General features: G+C 43.6%; 1 protein-coding gene across 1 annotated transcript in view; it reads right to left on the bottom strand.

Annotated features, from left to right (window-relative positions):
• Window positions 1-19,133, bottom strand: part of PDZRN3 (PDZ domain containing ring finger 3) — a 235,940-nt gene that overhangs the window by 203,152 nt on the left and 13,655 nt on the right. Inside the window, exons 2-3 of the mRNA XM_045808101.2 lie at window positions 17,447-17,533; window positions 11,467-11,574 (exon numbers count right to left, since the gene is read on the bottom strand). Of these exons, the coding sequence (XP_045664057.2) occupies window positions 11,467-11,574; window positions 17,447-17,533 (195 nt within the window). The remainder of the gene's footprint in view (window positions 1-11,466; window positions 11,575-17,446; window positions 17,534-19,133) is intronic.

Below are 19,133 nucleotides of genomic sequence, written 5' to 3'. Positions count from 1 at the left end.
CGTCTTGCCTATGGTTTTTCCATAGCTTGCTTGCCGCAGATTCGAATTCTCTACCATTCCCAGAAAAACCCATCTTTTCCTGGAAAAATGACTGGCAGTTTTACTTTTAAGGCGAACAGTAGCAAATGGTAGGATTAGAATTCAAAATCTGGTCTGTTTCCAGAGTCTGTGACTCTTAGCCATTCTATACACTCACCGGCTTTCTTATAACCCTAGTGTCAGTCATCTTGCTCCATACACTGGTCTGACAAGTTAACGCCCTAGAGCCTGGGACCACATTATAGCTCTCTATGGATCCTGACCTCTCTCAGATTAGGGAGAACTCAATGTGCATCCAAAAAACAAACATATGCTAGCTAGTGGTTTCTCTTCCACTATTATTCCAAGAACGCATACAACATGAAGATTGTTAATAAGCCTCAACCATAGATCACTCTATATAATCATTCTTCTCCCAAATGTTCAAATAAACACCTAGTCATTTTTTGGATAGGAGTTTTAAGTGTCTAGCTAATGAATTCTCAAATCAGTGTGTCCAGAAACATAATATTTCTTAGCAACAATCATTCTATGAAAAGAATAAAAACTGTCTTCTTTGATTAGAGACTGCCAAAACTGATTGTTCCCAGAGTTTCTCCAAATGCTGAAAAACAAAAAATATATATATTTAGCACATTTTAAAATGGACTGCAATGTCTCCTTTGGGAGCTGGAAGAGCAGCTGTGAAGCCAACACTCGGAGGCTTTCAGTTCTCCTGACCCCGGAGAGCTGTCAAATGACTCACTAGGACCAGCAGGAAAAGAGGAAGTGATGAAAGATGGAAATTAAGAGAATCAGAAGAGCCAAAAAGGCAGCAGGGAGTGCCACCCTCAGGAGAAAAGGGGTGGGACACACTCAGTTCAAATGGCTATCCAAATAGACAAAGCCCAGGGTGAGAGGGAAAGGTCTCCTTGGAGCCCCGTGGCACTCGGTATGGCAAGGGCAGACGAGCTCCATACCAGCTGCTCTCCGTGTGAGGCTCCTGCGGACCATCAATCACCATTAAGGGAAGCCAGGCTGTTGGCAGCTTCCAACCCGGGGCATTCAGAGTCCCCGGTGAAAGTGGCATAATGGCAGATCAGTGCTCACAGCTGCCAATCTGCCCCAAGTCTTCCCATTTGCTATTTGCACTGACAATTTCTAATTCAACACTCCCCCGCTCCTGTTCACAGCACCCTAACCTATAGGTACTGTGCTTACTTTTTATTTCCAAAATGATGTCAATCTGCTGCTCTGAAGAGTCCCCCCAGGGCCTCTCCCAGGAAGCAAATGCCACACGTTTCAGTTTACTACTTAAGTCTGACCATCCCAACATACCGTCCAAATTCAATAAAAGCACATCTGAGCTCATTTTGCCTTACGGAGACAGAAAAACAAAAATTGTTAATAAAATTGTTCTCAAAACCCCCATACTTAAAGGTAAGTGTCTAGATATCATGTGTAAAGAAGACGAGTGACTATAAAACGCATGTTTTAAAAAAGGATTTACTGGAGAGAGAGAGAGAGAGCGCGCGCGCACACGACTGGTGGGGACAGGCAGAGGGAGGGGGACAAAGAGAATCTCAAGCAGACTCCCCACTGAGTACAGAGCCCTACATGGGGCTCGATCTCAGGACCATGAGATCATGACCTCAGCTGAAATCAAGAGTCAGACACTCAACCGACTGAGCCTCCCAGGCGCCCCTAAAATGCATCTTATCTGTACTGCTGTCAAGGGTTTGTGGTTTTGTTTTGTCGTCCTTGGGAAATTACCCCAAATTTACTTTTCTGACCTAATCTTTATCCAAAAAATGTAATGGGGACATTAGTCACTTCTGATTTATTCTTGGTTTTAAAATGCTTTGTGGATGATCTAATTAAATCTTTTTATTAAGAGATGACCACAAGGGATAGATTTAAAACTCCTGTGGAGTCAAAAGGCCCACAAAAGTACACAGTGTCAACATAAGTGAACTTGGATTCCTTTGAGCTGGGAAAAGGAGGGAGGTGCTCTGCCAAAGAGGAGCGTCCGATGCCCTGCTTATAGAGCTTCAGCCTGAAGCCAGCTGCTCACCCACGTCCACACCTGTGGCAGACGCTCTGAGCTTTCAGAAATGAGAACGTCAAGTAATGTCTTATTTTCATTTATTTAAAGATTTATTTATATTGGGGAGAGAGCAAGCAAGACCACCTGAATGGGGTGGGGGAGGAGAGAATCTCAAGCAGACTCCCCACTGAGCATGGAGTGTGAGACCCTGACATCATGACCTGAGCTGAAGTCAAGAGTTAGACACCCAACCAACTCAGCCACCAAGGTGCCCCAAGAATGTCAGCTAATATTTTAAAGGAAACCGACAATCAGGAGTCAGCCTTGTGACATTTAAAACTCAGAAGAAACTTCTAACTCATCACATTTTTCATCTTTGCTTTTTTGTGGATTATAAAAATAATACTCTCTTTGGAGAGTTCCAACGTTACACAAACGTGACTTCAGAAATTCAAAGTTACTGCCCATAATCCCACCCCACAAAATTACTATAATAACTATAAAATGTTTATTAGCTCAGAGTATTTTCCCTATGAAAAGACTAATATATATAAATGCTTTTAAAATACACAGATTGCATCACGCTGTATGTCCCATTCTTCATCTGTATGTTTATCTGGCTGGTGTCCAGCGATGTCTGTTACAAAGATGTTCATTGAAAACCTAGCTGGGTTTTGGGTTTTTTTTTGAAAAGCTAGTTTTAATAGCAAAATAATAAGACACTTATTTTGTATAACACTATATAACAACAACACTAATAAACTAATAACAACACTAATAAACAGAACAAAGTCAATACATCAGTATAGTCACTAGAAACAATGAATACAGAATTTTTTTTAAAGACAGGGATTTAAGATGATATATTTGGTTTTAATTGGTCACTGTTAATTCTGGAGAGGATGACTCCCTGAAATAGGTCAGAGTTCTCTCAATAATCCTATAGCAGCACTATATTCTTGCTAAAGCACACAACAAGAGGAAAACAGATCTCAAAATTACTTTAGCTAACTTCTATTTGTTATTAAGTTCTTGTGTCAGATGCTAAAGTTTTAATTAAAAAAAAAACTCAACTCTTCACATTTGTACTTAATAGCAAAATCCACTGACCTATATTATCTCCCTGATCCACCTACATAGTATGACAGGTGAGGAGACAGTAATGCTCTTTTTTAGACATGAAGAAACTGAGGCTCAGCACTGAGGATACTAAGACCACAGAGTAAGTCGCTGGCTAGAAATTTGAACTTGGGTGTCTTGATCTAAATCTCAGGGCTTTTTCCACCTCAATATGGACCTTCTAGTACTAAAGAAATCAGCTGCATTTTAGAGGAACATTACATCATTTTGCCAGGATCCTCCATTGCTGTAGTATAGGCCATTAGGGTAGGATGAAAATGGTTAAACAGAGGGGCAGGATAAGGGAAAAAAAAAAAAAAAAGAAAGAAAACAAATGTATGAAGGTGTTTGCTTTGTTTTACATGTGAAGACCAAAAAGATTGACTGATACATAATAATTAAGTACATTCTATGCTAATGAAATCAGAGTCATGACTTCCAAATGATAATATAGTCACTCCAAAAACATCCCTTAGGTGGGTCCATCCTAGCAAATCCCCAGCCAGGATGTCACTCCTCTCCTCTCTGTGCCTATAGCAACCATCATTAATGACCATCACACTCTGGGCTGTCTTGGCTCAGCTGGTAGAGTGTACGACTCTTGGTCTTGGGTTGGGCCCCATGTTGGGTGTGGAGATTACTTAAAAACAAAATCTTAAAATAAAAAAAAATGACCACCACACTCATCCCCATCCCATCCAGACATAACCTCAGAACTTTTCCACATCATAATCCAGGGTTTAACACTGTCAGTCCATCAAAATTGGTATGTAAAATAAAACTCTCAGCTCTGTCTCTGGAAATGGAGAGCTGGAATCCATTACTAATAACTGGTCTCTAAAACCAGCTTATTTTTGTAGGTAACAAAGAGTCTTTTCAACATGGGTTGGATTATACCAAGTCTCCTTTATCAAAACAGATTATTTAGGTAACTGAGGCAATAGTTAGAGATTTCTTATTGACATGAATAGGTTTTAGTTCTAAGAAAATAACTGCCCCAGAATTCTCTCCTCTCCTCTGTTCAGCGTGGTCAATGGGCATCAGTCACTGCAGAAGACAGCAAGAAAACCTCATGTGTTTATTTCTAACACTGCCCAGAAATGGCATGTGCCTATCTATGCCTGTTCAGCAATAGTAATTTTCTTCGGTAGAGTTACACAAGAAATACTCAGCCTTTCTTACCCCTAAAATAAGAAAGAAAAAAAAAATTACCAAATCATCTAGTTTATAGCATGTTTTTTCTCCAAAATCAAACCAAAACAATACAGAAATATTTTAAACAATTTTCATCAACAATTTTTAATTCACTGATAACACCAAAGCAAAGATCAGAGATTTGATTCAAAGGAAAGACTGCATTCATCACTATCTTAAAAGGGACTCTTCTAAGGGTTACAAATACTTAAAGAGGAAGAATAAAATTAGCCATGCAGACTTGGAATGGAAGAGTCTGATAGAGATACAGATAAAGGCACAGTTTTCAAATATATATAGAAGGATGAATAGAAAAATAGATGCAGAGGTATTAATGTTGATGATGACGATACTGTGTGTGTGTTTATACGTGCATCTTTACATTTTCTAGCTCTATCTACTCAGAGTGCATAAAGCAAAGAAACCCAGGGCACCTAGGTCGCTCAGTCGGTTAAGCGTCCGACTCTTGGTTTCAGCTCTGGTCATAATCTCCAGGTCCTGAGATCGAGCCTTGTGCCAGGCTCCACACACTGCAAGGAGTCTCCTTGAGATTCTCTCTCTCCTTCTCCCCCTACCCCCCACTGCTGCCCTGGCTTGCACGCTAGCACACACACTTTCTCAAAAAATTAATTAATTAAAAAAAGAAGCAAAGAAACCACAATCATAATGATCAGCCTTGCACCCATAGCATGGTTTCAAACACCATTCCTCACTAAATGGAGCCAGAGCTACTTGGAAAAGTAGCTGATTCCAGAACTGGGGCCAGAAAAGTACAGAATGAACCAGAAACATCCTGTGGTAACAGAAAGGAAGAAAGTGCTCAAAAAGTAATGGGAACGTGTCAAAGGGATATAGGTACCATCTTTTAAAGAGGGCCGTCTGGCCAAAACCAGCCCACGTGACCACCAAAGTATAAGAATCAGTGAGTCCATGCTCAGATGGATGGATGGATGGATGGATAGATGTAGATAGATAGGTAGATAAAAATAGGGGGAAAAGAATACTCTTTCTTATAGTGGAAGGCCAACTAATACACATAGAGGGAATGCAGTTGGAAAATCACCATTTGTCAACTAATAATAATGCCATACTAATAATAACTGATTCAAGTAAAAACCATAAATGGATGCTAAAACCAGTGTATTCAAGTTTGAGGAACAGCAGTATATTCACATAGCCTCAAAATATTCCCCCCATAATATACAACGTAAAGGAGAAAAAAGTAACTTGATAGTGGAGAAGTCTGGCAGGTAGGACTCGAACCAAGCAGTCCTAATTAACGTCACCAATAAAGGGACAAATTGACATCAAGTGACTCCCAATGGGATGTGCTGAGAAGCCCACACTATCACTTCTGTGGTACCCTCACTCAAAGTGTACCACCTAACTCCATACTCATTAGCAACGAACAAATCCAAATTGAGAGACACACTACGAAAGACCTGGTTTGTACTCTTCCAAATAGGAGAAGCGTACGAGACGAAAACCGAGGAAGTGCTATCAAGTAAGAGATACTAAAGAAATATGACAACTGAATAAAACCTGTGATCTGGGATTTTCTCTCACTGTAACGGACATCATAGGGATTATTGGTGAAATCTGAACAAATTCAGTAGATTAGATAACAGAGCCCCAACAATGCTCATTTCCTGATTTAGATAACTGTGCTGCCGTTATGTAAGGGAACGTCTTATTGCTAAAAAACATACACACTGATATATTTAGGAATTAAGAGTGCGAAGAGGATTCAAGTAAATGTAATAGATGTGAGTACTTGGGGAATCTGGGTAAAAATGACACGAATTCATTTACATAGTTCTTAAATTATGTCAAAATAAAAGTTAATAGGATAAAAAAGAGAATCTTAATAAAAAACAGTACGTTTTTTTTTTAAATAAATACTTCAATCAGGTGAATTCACAGGCCATTCTGCAATTTTCATTGCTCTCAGAACATTATCTTCTAATAGTAGCAAATGGTGAAACTTCATTTTGTTCTATTGAAGTCTGGCTCTGGAAGGGAAGGTATTGTTAAAACTTTCTTGTCAGTCCTGTAACCCAACCTTATTAGCAATGACAGACTAACTAAACCTACTGCAACCAGAGTAACTGCTTTGCACCAAAGCCACTGAGGTTTCACAGCCTCTGTGACCACAACGTTGGGCCTTCAACTCCTGACACTTCCACCAAGAACACTCTTTACAGAAGACTGTACGAAACAATGGTTCTTGGCAAGCCCCCACCCCCTTCACTGCACCCCTCACATCTGCTCTCAGAGGACAACAGGACATTCCATTTAACCCAGCAACTGTTACCGAAGCACACGTACTACCAAATGGGAGACTCGGACAGTGCAGTCATGCGCCCAGTTCTCCAACTTAAGAAGCCTGAAAACTGGCAAAAAATAGAGATACTGTGGACATCCTCTGCAAAGGTTTAAAGAGTTTCAGTGCGTTGCATCGCATGGTCATGTACCAGCTATGCCAACTGTGTGGCTTAAAAAAAAAAAACAAAAAAAAAACAAAAAACCCTGATACAGGAAAGAAACGAATATATTGATCACACCTGCCTCCAAGTGGATTTGCTAGTTTCTTAGTAGGCTTTGGTTTTTCTGTGCTTTTCTTGCCATGAGCATTTCACCCAATGAGGTATTGGCATAACCAGTCAAATGCCTCATATGGTAGTCAACTGAGGAAACAGCAAGATGTTCCAGTGCTGGGGAAACCAGCTGGATGGACTTAAGGAGAGATGTATGCTCCCCACATGGGGCATCCTGAAGGGATTTTTGAGGGTAATATCAACCATATGTGATTTCTTCACCTTTTGGTTTCTCTACATCGCTCATAGTAGAATTGGGTAGAATGTGACTGGTCCAGAGTAGACTCTAGAGGTTACAGAAAAAAGCATTACATTTGTGATGAAACCTGTGATGTCTGTTAACGCACGCTCAGGAGGCACGGAGAAGACTTTCCCAAAGGTTTCAAGCTGTTACAAAGAATGAAAGCATCGTTCCTTTAAAAAATCCGGTGGTACAGAGGTATAGGGACATTGCATTGCCTTCAAAAGGGAGTTCGGAAAGCAGGCAGGGCTCTGAGGCAGAAAAACTAAAACCATTGGGGCATTTATGGTTTAGAATAAGTACAAAAAGTACCACGGAGAAATTAAATTTAGTTTTCTAAACAGGAGCTGAGTATACGTAATCCAAGGTGAGGTCAGAAGTTTTGAAAAGGTCCTGAGACAGCTCATAAGTACGTACAGGGAGAAGACGCACAAAAAACTCAGCGGCTAATACTGAATAAGCTGGAAGTTGCTGTGTGTCAGTGTCAGAAGGGAGGGAGGGTGGGCACAACCATTTGTCTGTCCCGATCCAGGGCAGATGGGGACAGGAGGTGCCAACAGAGAGCGTTAGGCTCCTGAGTCAGCCATGCTTCAAATCTGCAACCACGTGGACAGATGGGGCCCAAGATTTGTAGCCCAGGCCAGCTCAGGCTTTCTTATGAGGGCTTGAGACCCCCCAGACAGGGAATCCAAGCAGTCAGGCTGGAAGGGGGGAATGGTGACAACTTTGCTCCTGAGCAGCTCACCTTCCATCATAAGGTTTTGGAATAAGATCCTTCTGTAATCCAGTGAGTCTCCCTGGTACCCCCATCACGCCGAGGTAGTGCTGGAAAGCGGTGGGGGCACTCACTGGCACAATGACTGGGGTGGGGACCAGGGATGCTGCAAGTCCTACAGTGCAGAGTCCCATGCAGTGCACAATTTATTATGCAACTTCCGCATATCCTGCCAGACACTCGTGAAGTTAAAATAACAAATGTTTTATAATTACTTGAGTGGAGACCTTCACTGTCATTTACATTTAAATGCTATAAGCGTTTTTTTTTTCACTCTAAATATATACAGATTGTACACCCTTGTTCATAGTACCATTATTCACAACGGTCAAAAGGTGGGAGTAAACCAAGTATTCATCAATGGATGGAGAGAAAATGCGATATGTGCGTCTATACACACAGTGGGATAGTATTTAGCCTTAAAAAGGAAGCAGTTCTGATGCATCTTACAGTATGGATGAACCTGGAGGATGAATCCTGCTAGATGAAAGAAGCCAGACACAAAAAGACAAAGACCATATGATTCCACTTACATGGTGCACCTAGAGTAGTCAAATGACAGAAACAGAAAGCAAAATGGTGGCCTCCAGGAGCTGGGGGTAGAGGGAGGGGGGAGTTGTTTAACGGGGACAGTTTCACTGTAGGAGGATGAAAAAGCTCTAGAGATGGATGCTGGTGATGGTTGTGCAACAGTGTGAATATACTTAATGCCACAGAAAGGTATAATTTAAAATGGTTAGATTTTATGTCATGTATATTTTAGCACAATTTTAAAAATACACACACACACACACACACACACACACACACACGGAAGTGGGCAAATCACAAGAAGACTGTACTTTGTTGTGCCGAAACTTCACAATTTATTCACCACTGCAGAAAATCAAATCACACGGCACCAGTGCTCCCAGTGCGTGAGTCCCCAGCACCACCCTCCTACCCTGGCAGCCTTTCCAGCTGGGACCTCAGGTTGAGGCTACAAGGAGGCGCAAGCATCTGGCAGCATCCTGGGGTCTTCCCACGTCGCTGTGCCCATGCATTTACATCCTGATACATGTATTTTATTATCAATTACCTTCCTTTTATTTTTCTATTACGGCATATAAAGATCTTACAATTAGGTGTGTATGTATGTAAATATTACTTATAAATCTCATTTCACGACAGAATTGGTGGCACTGAAAAATATTCGTTATAAAAAAAATGAAGGGAGTGGGCCTGGCTCTGAGACGGGTGGGGACCACTGCTCTGGTCTCAGGTGACAGACAGGGGTAGGAGTAAAGGAATTGTTGAAAACTCTGCAGAAAGGACGAGACTCAGTGAGTCTCCGTGGATTTAATACAAAAATACCCTTTTGCAAGAATTAAGGTTCTCATGGTGAAGGTCCGGTGGTAGTCTGCCCACTCCCCTGAAAAGGAAGAAATATGGTGGAAAACTAGAAAGTGCCTGACTCTCCTTTGTGATGAAACACAGGCGCACTTAAAATAATCAGATTCATGCCTGGTAATAAACTCCGACAGAGATGAGGTGAACCAGGGTATATATTTTTCAGTCATGGGAATCACTGTACCCTGTCAAAGGAGATCAGGATTTAACTGAGAAGGGCACGGTATGTCAACTGTAATGACACATATATTGTTGCTCTATTGTGATCATCCTTCTTTTCCGTCTCAACATTGGGACATGATTAATATTTTACATACTGTCCAAAAGGGGAATGTGACTTACCAGAAACTGTCCTCCACATTTCAAATACGGATCCCCCCTTTGCCAAGAGAAAATCCTGCCCAGCTGTAGATTTCTCATTTGCAAAACATAAGAGCAATGAAATTCCATTACTTAGAGAAACTGGCTGTTCCGCCAAACCCTTGGCAACAGAAGCTGTACTTATCTTTCTGAACAATAGCCTCAGAAAATGTATTCTCTCTTAAAAAAAAAAAAAAAAAAAGACAGTAAGTATGCCTTTGAGCTCTTGAGAAAGTGCTCTTGCCCAAGCAAATTCCTGGTTAGGGAAAATCCACTCCCCTGACTTGGGAAGTACAAAGATGGACCCTACAACAGGCAGTAGAAAGAGCTCCAAGTTTAAGAACCCTTCGGAAAGTCAATAGGGATGTAACAACAATGTCCTGAAAACAAAAGTCAGGTATCCTTTTCATATGTAAGTGACCGCAATGTACGGGGGGGGGGGGGGGGGGGGGGGGGAAGGGACTCTCAGACCCTAAGGAGTTGGGTTTGTTTTCCCTGTGAGGTTTAACTGTCTGTTTTCCCAGGATGTCAATGACTGAGGTGCATTGCGGAATTCACCCGAACAACAAGGGTAAGGCGAGACTTTGCTGTCTTCCCAGGCTCCCTTCCCCGGGAGAAGCATGCGGCCAAGCTCCAGTGGGTTGTGTGAACTTCGCTCATGGCTTATCTCATAGTCAGAGTTCCCACTCGGTCCAAGGTTTTGAAACGGACCATGAAAACACTCAAGAAACACAGACGCTCCGCCAGTGTGTTTGGAACCAGCGCCAGCGGCATCGGGGCTGTTTTTCCGGTTCCCGTGTAATGCGCCGTGTCATGGCTGTGGCCCGTGGTGCCTTTCTCGCGGGATTCAGCGTATCATCCTGGACTCTCCTATCTAATTTCTTCCTCACAGGAGACCCGACAGCTTAGTCCATGTATGTGCCCATTAAAAGAGCAATCAAAATGGTCAAAACCACCAGCAGAAAATAGTCGTTTGTGTCCCACTTTGCACCAAGGGCCCATACCAGGAGGCAACGAATAATGCTTTCCCTTTCGGCAACCTGGCGCAGCCTAGGACCCCGCGTGACCCTACTGCAATGCGCTGGACGGTGGGGAGAGAGATCGACCTCCCCCGGATCCAATCCATAAACCTGCTCTACACGGGCTTAAAATGCTCCGTGAAGACCAGAAAATGGAGAAGTCGGGGATGGCGTGCGTGCCTATCCTATCGCCCTCTGCCTGCACATCCCTGGACAATCACCCTGTGCACCGGACAGCAGACAAACCCAGAAGACAGAACAGCGCGTCCGTGGCAATGACTGTGCCGCGAGCTGGGAGGACACGAGCAAGCCTCCGGAGCGGACACGACTTTACCCTGGTGACCAATGTGAACTCCGACACAATGTGCACAACAGGGGTTGTTCATCTGGTTCTAACTAACACACGACTCTCCAATGGCTCTCGCACAAAGCTGTAACTGAAGCATACGGAACAGACGCAAGGCCGCGGGAAGACAGCCAAACTGTGAATGTGCCACTCATAATCTGGCTTCTCTATATTTAATATAAACAAAACCTTGACACCAAGGCGATCGGCGCTCTCTGCAGTCCCACACAATGGGAGAGCTCTCCTGCCCAACCGTCCACCAGCTTAGGCCTCCCTCCCTGACCAAACATCTTGCACCGAACCAGACGAAGACGGGATGGCATTCAGCCCTATTAAAAGACACTGGCCAGCGTTCACATACCTCAATAATCCTGTCATGAATTTGCAGGCCTCCGTCCTTGGCCGCGGGCCCACTGTCAACTATTTTGGATACAAAGATTCCTTCAGTGGACGATCCATCTTGGTTGTCCTTTGGGTTAAAAAAACACACACATGAATGCTAGGCATTAACTTGGTCATGAAAATAAAGCGTACAGTCTTCAATTGTAATGGACTCTTGCTCATGTCAAAAGTGGCAATGGGGTGAAAGCCCATCTGTTACCCCTCATTTCTGTTTTAATCTAAAATTAACACATACACATGGTAAAATACTTCAAACCATACCAGAAGGTATAAAGTCAGTCCTTGCCACCTCCTACCCATTGTCTTTTTCCCCTACATAGCACCAATTTGCCGTTTATGTATCGTTTCCAAAACATTTTTCATAGGTCACTTTCCTAAACATATATCTGCTCCTTTTTCATGCACACACATGGTATGCGTGCACATGGGGCCTGCTCTCCCCGTCCTAGGCACCCTGCCTCTTTCTCTGAAGTTTACAAATCTTGGAGATTTTTCACCAGTCTTACTGTCTCGTTTGCTCCCTTAAGTGGCTGAACAGTATCCCAGTATCAGGATAATTAGCACTGTTTCTGTTGCTCTCAGAGACAATGATGTCTCCAATACCTTCCTATCTGTACTATGAAATATCTCTTGCAGTACGTATCTGGGGCAAACCCCTAGCAATGGAACTGGCGGGTCCAGGGATATGGAGACTTGATGGATGTTGCCAAACTTTGCACTGATAGCTCATTAGAGTATTTTCCCATATCCTCACCAGCTCAGAGTACTATAAAAACTTTTAAATATCCAATAATCTCATTGTGAAAATAGGTGTTTTATGTGTGCTCAGATTTACATCAGAAAAGCTCACCACCGCCACCCCAAGCCTAATAAATTCTCATCTCCAATCTCAAATCCCTTTAGATCTTTCAAGGTCTGGACTGAAACTTTCTGGGAAAGGCAACGGCTCGCTGCTCAAACTCCTTCCTTTATTTAAAATCAAACAGTTCCAACAAGCCCATAAAAAAAACCCTCACAGCTTGTTCATGAACTTCTTTCCAAACGGCACTGGGATGAATTCTCTCCAAGTGTGTGGATTAAATTTCTAGTGATTAACAGAAGGATTTATAAGTTAAATGGCACAAGTATGTATTGTTCCCAAACAAAAGCATTTGGAAAGTAATTTCAGGATCTTTCACAAAAACTCCAAATCCTACCATCATGGTAAATTCTTTGCCATAATGCAATAAGAAGATCTACTTTAATAATAATTTCTCTAGAAGTAACTATGAAAATATAAAATTTTTCTCTTTAAAGAGAAAAAAAAAAAAAAACCATGAGAAGCCTATATTCTAAAGGGGAAAGGGATGACTTTAAATGTGGTTCGATCTACCCCTTCCAGTGCAAGAGCGATGGGTAAGAGTGAGAAAAAGCACATTCTGTACCTCTTGTCTCCCTCCCTCCCTCCTCACCCCTTTCTCCCAAACACGCACACACACTCTATAATGTTATAAATAGGATTTGAAAGAAACCAAAATCACAACCTCAAATGAGCATTAAGCGTTCTTCCCAACATTTATTCCCCCATGACAAAGATAGGTCTCTAACTGCCATCTGGATTCTATCAACACTCTCCCAAGAGAGAAGGGCCAGCGGGATGTGGGTGCTGTACTAGATCAGCTATCCTCAAGACAGCCCTGCCCAACCTCACAGCACCGCGCACTGGCCCACCGCACACTGACCCTTCGCTGCCTGAATTTCTCCTTTGTTTCTCGCAGCTGCCTTACTACCGCACTAATCCCAGGGCATTCGTGGATCTCCCTACATGCATAGCTCAAATATAAGGACACAGCTGTGCACCAGCTTCTATTTACTGAGTACATACTAGGTAGGTAGTGAGTACTCCAGGGCCCGGTTCATCCTCACGATAACCACAAACCTTAAGTACTACATTATTATCCATTTCATAGATGAAGAACCTGGGACAGAGAGGTTAAATAACTTGCCCAAGGTCACACAGCTAAAAAGCATCATAGGTCAGTTTCAAACTGAGGACAGTTCCACTCCCTTACATAAGCTCTAAGTGTAATACTGCCTCCCACAGAGAAAAATCTCAACAACAACAACAAAAATACCTGAATTCAAAAGTTTCACATTCCAGGCTATGGAATATTCTACCGGGCGAACCCAAAGAGCCTCCACAGACCACAAAGGATTTATGGACAATCTTGACTTCCCTGAGAGGTGATATCAACATATCCAATGAAAAGAGATCCATGCTTACTCTGAATTAATTGCTTTGCATTTCTTGGCCGGAGAGGAAGAGGGAGATGGAGGAGGGGATTTTTGGCTTTGTTTTGTTTTGCAGAATACTACATCATGCACAAGTAATTTTTCTTCGGAGAGCAAATAAGTTCAAGCAAAAAACAGAACAGGCAAAAGCAAACAGTGCAATTCAGGTTAAATTAAGACAGTGGTAGAAGTGGAAACAGAATGCAAAAAAAAAAAAAAAAATACAGAGAGCACAAAATCAAAGAAAGCCAAATCAATTCCATCCTGGATAGCTAGACGTGTCTCTTAAAAGACATCTCTCAGTTCTTAGTTTGTTTGGCTCCTCTTCTAATACATTTTAAGTCAGAGCCATTTATCAAGGTGAACTAACAAGGCTTGGGATTTGTTTTGTTTTGCTGGCTTGAGAAAAGGAAAAATAAGAGGGATTGTTTTCATCCCAGGGGTACCTGACAAGGAAGTATACTTGCCAAAGGCTGAAGTGAAAGGTCTGATACACCAGACTGGGTGCTGTTTCTTTAGGGATCTAAGAATGAATGAATGAGTGATGTGATTTTGCTAAGAGCCGTGCATCATGCAATGAAAAGCCTTATGTCAGTGCCCCCCGGGCTGGGCCTATGTCACAACCCCACCAAGCTTCTAACACAAGGATTCCTTGGGAAACACACACGTCCTGTGTGCCGCATTCTACTTCCAGCGCTAACAATGAGTGTGCATTGTTGCTCATCTTGGCTTTTTAGCATGTTCTCAATGACCTGCCAGATTTCCAGGCAACAGTTCAGAATACATTTAGGGTTCATTATGCGATTTCTGCTAATCAGGACAAGTTTTAAAAAAAAAACAAAAACCAAGCACTATTGCAACCACATGCATATGGAATTAAGCTTTCCTCCAGGGGACATGCATGTAGTTCTTGCAAAAAGACCCCATGAACTGAGAATGCTTAAGAAAGCTACAAAATTCACTCTGGCTTGCACTTCAATCAGCTTTTTAAAGGAGAAAGAAAATAACCTAAAACATGTACTTTGATAAGCACAAGAAAGAACCATATTCCAATGAGGCTGGCAGCGTCCTTTTGTTCCCAGGGAGGGACAGAAAACAAACACATAGTAAGTTCTCCAACCATCACCAAGACATAGGCATGCCTCTCCATTTCAAGCATTTTTCTTCCTTCCTTCCTTCCTCCCTTCTTCTTTTTTTTTGAGATTTTATTTATTTATTTGTCAGAGAGAGTCAGAGAGAGCACAAGCAGGGAGGATGGCAGGCAGAAGGAGAAGCAGGCTCCCCACTGAGCAAGGAGCCCGATGTGGGACTCTATCGCAGGACCCCGGGATCATGACCTGAGCCGAACGCAGCCATTCAGCCGACTGAGCCACCCAGGCGTCCCTTTTCAAACATTTTCAAACACTGGTCTCCTTTTTCCTACATATGCTCTGGTGAGGCAGAGAAGGGACCTTCCTGGTTTGGGCTCTTTCAGCTGTGGAAGTTTCCGAAACATCTAACAGTGAAGTGGTTTCTTGGTTTGTTGAAGTCATTTCTTAAAACTGGGAACAGTGGCTGGGGAGAGATTTAATAATTACCGAGCCAAACGAAGGACCGCCTCCGTTACCCGAGCTCAACGGCAAGGCAAAGCACATACTACAACATGTTCTGGAGGGTGAGCTGGGGAACACGGGCCTGTGCCAGTCCTGTTGTTTCCTGGGACCAACTACTCAGACATCCGAGTCCCAGTTTGCTTCCTCATCCCTCCCCTTTGCTGGAGCGCATGGCCCCCCGGCAGCCAGGACACAAGCAGAGCAGCACCATGACATGCTGTCTGCTTGCTCAGCCAACGGGCAGACGAGGAAAGAGAAAAGGTTCCAATGGGATATAAATTCTGCAGCATCTTAAGAATTTCAGTGACAAAGGAGATGAACCACTGCATGCCCATCCCTGGGGCTCAGCAAAGTGGAGGTACCCTCCAACTCTTCCTTCTCATAGTTTAATCTCATTGTCCGAAGGGTTCTCTTCTGTAGGTAAGTTTTATAGGGCAGATAATGAATGTGTCAGTCCATCACTTAATGACCGTGCCTGGCCTATAACTAAGCTGTCATTTCTTATAATAAAGCATGTGTGTTTTTGAAACCATGCCTTTGGCCAAAAGTGAGGGGAACTCAACCTACTCCTCCTCATGCTAAGTCCCCCTTCTTCTCCAGGTCTCCATCTGACCACTTCCTGCCCACTCCAACTCCAGCGATGCTGTACTCTTTGCAGCTCCCTCAAATGCCAATTCTGGCGCTATTCCAGGCTTTGCATGGGCTGCCCTAGGCCTGCTCACTGTCTTCTAGTTCACTGCTCTCCCAAAGGTGGGCCCGTGAGATGCAGGGCATTGGAACGATGAAAGAACATAAGAGAAATTGTATTCATACTCACATTTTAATTTCATCATTTAAAATGCTCCGTTTTGCATGTAACTTTTATAAGCGATGTCGTATTAATTCAGCAGCAAATATGTAATTTAGAGCTAACTAAATAAGCTCAATTTTCTTACAGTTAAGACTGCTTAACAAAATCTATCACATATAGGCCTCTGATCTAGCAAACTTCTTCTCATCCTTCAGAATACGGCAACATGGCCCTGCCCCAGGATACCTCCTCCCCAAGGGTGAGCCTGACCTAGGCACAGACTTTAGCCACATCTGGATGGCCAACATCTTCTTACAGCTTAGTATCTCCTCCTCTCTTTCCTGATCACCCTGGCCAGTGATGCCCCTTGCTCCATGGTACCTACTGCCTGCCATCCTCCCATTTTTTTCCTACATCACACGTCCCCCAGTCTGTAACTGTGATGTTTACTTATTTCTTGCCTAATGAACCCACCAGGACATAAACTCAATGAGCACAGGGACCCAGTCTCCCTGGCCTCCACAGTGTCTCCCAGCTCCTACCAAATAGCCCCTATTCAATACTTATTTGTTGAACGAGTGAATTCGATTTTCCTTTCCTTTCCTTTGACTATTACTTTCCCTTTAAGGTAACAAACGAGGAAATGATCAGCAGAAGACATGAGCAAGAGATGACGCCCATTCCAATGAGCCCGTACGAGAGGTGTAATCCTGCAACAGGCCCTTTGCCACATCCCGTCCCCAGGGCCCTTTCCGCATCTTCCTCCCCATTCAACTGACTGGTCTGAATTTGGCCTCTTCTTCCGGGGGAGGAGCTAGCTAATGATGAACGGGGAGGACAAAGAGCTGCAGTGGGAGAAAAAGCAAAGGGATGCAACAGCCCACGAATTAGGGAATCATCCCTGACTAATGAAGAGCCGACAGAGCGGAGCTCCAGCTCAGACTTCCGGTCGCAGAGCCCACACTCCAGCTCAGTTACTCAGCGCCAGGTGCACACATCTCCCACAACTTTCTTCAGCTCCACTGCTACACCACCAGACATGCCCCCCAAAACCTAAACAGTTTAGATAAGCTGTTGTATTACTAGGACAATGATATTTAAGGAGACCACAACTAAATAAAAATCCCTGAGGGTGAAGATGTTAGATAAACAATGAACTCTCTAATTACAGAGAGCAGAATGAGGTGAGCAAGGTTTCCTACCCCTCACCACCACCACCCCCAAACCTCGACCCCTCTTCCCACTGCAGCAGGGCAAGGAAAAACACGTTTTAATAATTAACATACCACACACGGCCGGCCACCAATAATATTGAATCCCAGGGAGCCAGAGTCCCGATGCAGGACAAGAGTCAAACTTTTGGTTTCTTCACCCTGTAAGGAACAAATGAGTTCAAAATTTTATTTACCAACAGGGAATGGATGGTCGCAATTTTCTTTCTAAGTGGACTCATGGACTCTTAGGTCATCCTTCAAAGTCCTCTGTCTCTTAGGCAGTTTAAGCAAGGAAACTTTTAGGGCCCTGGCTGAAACGGTGTCCTGTGCTGAGGAGGTCACAGATACTTCTAGACCCCGCCTAACCCTGCAGTGCCCACGTAAGAATGCCTGGCGATGTCCAGACATGCCTAATGAACATGGTCTATCAGTGACTCCGGGGTCTGCAAACGCATCTCTCCTTTGGCCCATCGCACGCCGGCTGTCTAGACAGCTACTTTCTCAACAGCAGCATTCATGTTTTGTCACGAAGGGTTCAAGGAGCAATGCTCTCGGAAGTCTGAGCTCATGGACGGCCTGTCAATAGTCATCTGTGTCGGGGCGCCTGGGTGGCACAGCGGTTAAGCATCTGCCTTCGGCTCAGGGCGTGATCCCGCCGTTATGGGATCGAGCCCCACATCAGGCTCCTCTGCTATGAGCCTGCTTCTTCCTCTCCCACTCCCCCTGCTTGTGTTCCCTCTCTCGCTGGCTGTCTCTGTCTCTGTCGAATAAATAAATAAAATCTTTAAAAAAAAAAATAGTCATCTGTGTCTGGGCGGCTTGAGGCAAAAACAGTCCGTGAAAAGTCCGACGCAAACGTGGAGGGGAAACAGAAAGATCCTGCATCTCACTGCAAGGGGGAGGGGGCCCTTTCACAAAGTAATGACTGTCCAGGCCGCAGGAGAGGCCACGTTGTTTAACAGAAAACACTCTGTTCCAAGGAGGCTGGTCAGTGTGAACCCCTTTACATCACCAAGCAGAAGTCACCCAGGCGGGGCTCACAGGCCACATTCAACAGCAGAATGGGGATGAGATGCCACAGCACCTTCACCAACACTCTCAAGTCACAGGTGAGTAAAAAGCGACTGACCCTGCTGTGTACTCAGTCACTAAACAAGCTTTGACGGCCACATTCAGCTCACAGAGACACCGCTTAAGTGTTTCCAGTGCTTGGAATGATGCATAAAACTTCACAGGTACAGACTGCAGATGCTTGCAGATGCTTCACGCACGGTGTCTGTTTAAACATGGTTTTACTTAAAGGCTGCATTTTTAGAAAATATGAAATACTCCATTAACCAACACTAACCCCTCATCACAAAAGAGAGTTTATTCTGATGTGTACTGCTTCCTGATCAAATCTTTGCCTCCTACTTTCCCTGTGGAAATAAATGACCACATTTGAAGGGCACGAATGCAAGGATCTGAGCCAGCCACACTGGCCAGGGAAACCACACTCTCTGGCAGGCGGTGCCCACGGCTTTTCTGAAGCACCGCTCTATTTATTGCTGGAGTTGTCGATGCAAAACTCTGGTGGTTCCACGTTTGGGCAGCAGAACTGTGCCCAACAGAACCAAAAGAAAAAAAAATGCATATAGATGACTAACCGGCCTCAATATGTAAAATTATCTCCATGCTTAGAGTTCTTAGTAACCACAACTGTTTCTCATGACGTTAGTGTATGGCAGAATTAAAAATATTTGAATTTTTTTTAAATTTC

The sequence above is a fragment of the Ursus americanus genome, chromosome 14 (assembly GCF_024610735.1).
Source record: "Ursus americanus isolate L20-20 chromosome 14, mUrsAme1.1.p, whole genome shotgun sequence".
NCBI lineage: Eukaryota > Metazoa > Chordata > Mammalia > Carnivora > Ursidae > Ursus > Ursus americanus.
This window is presented reverse-complemented; position numbering and strand designations above follow the sequence as displayed.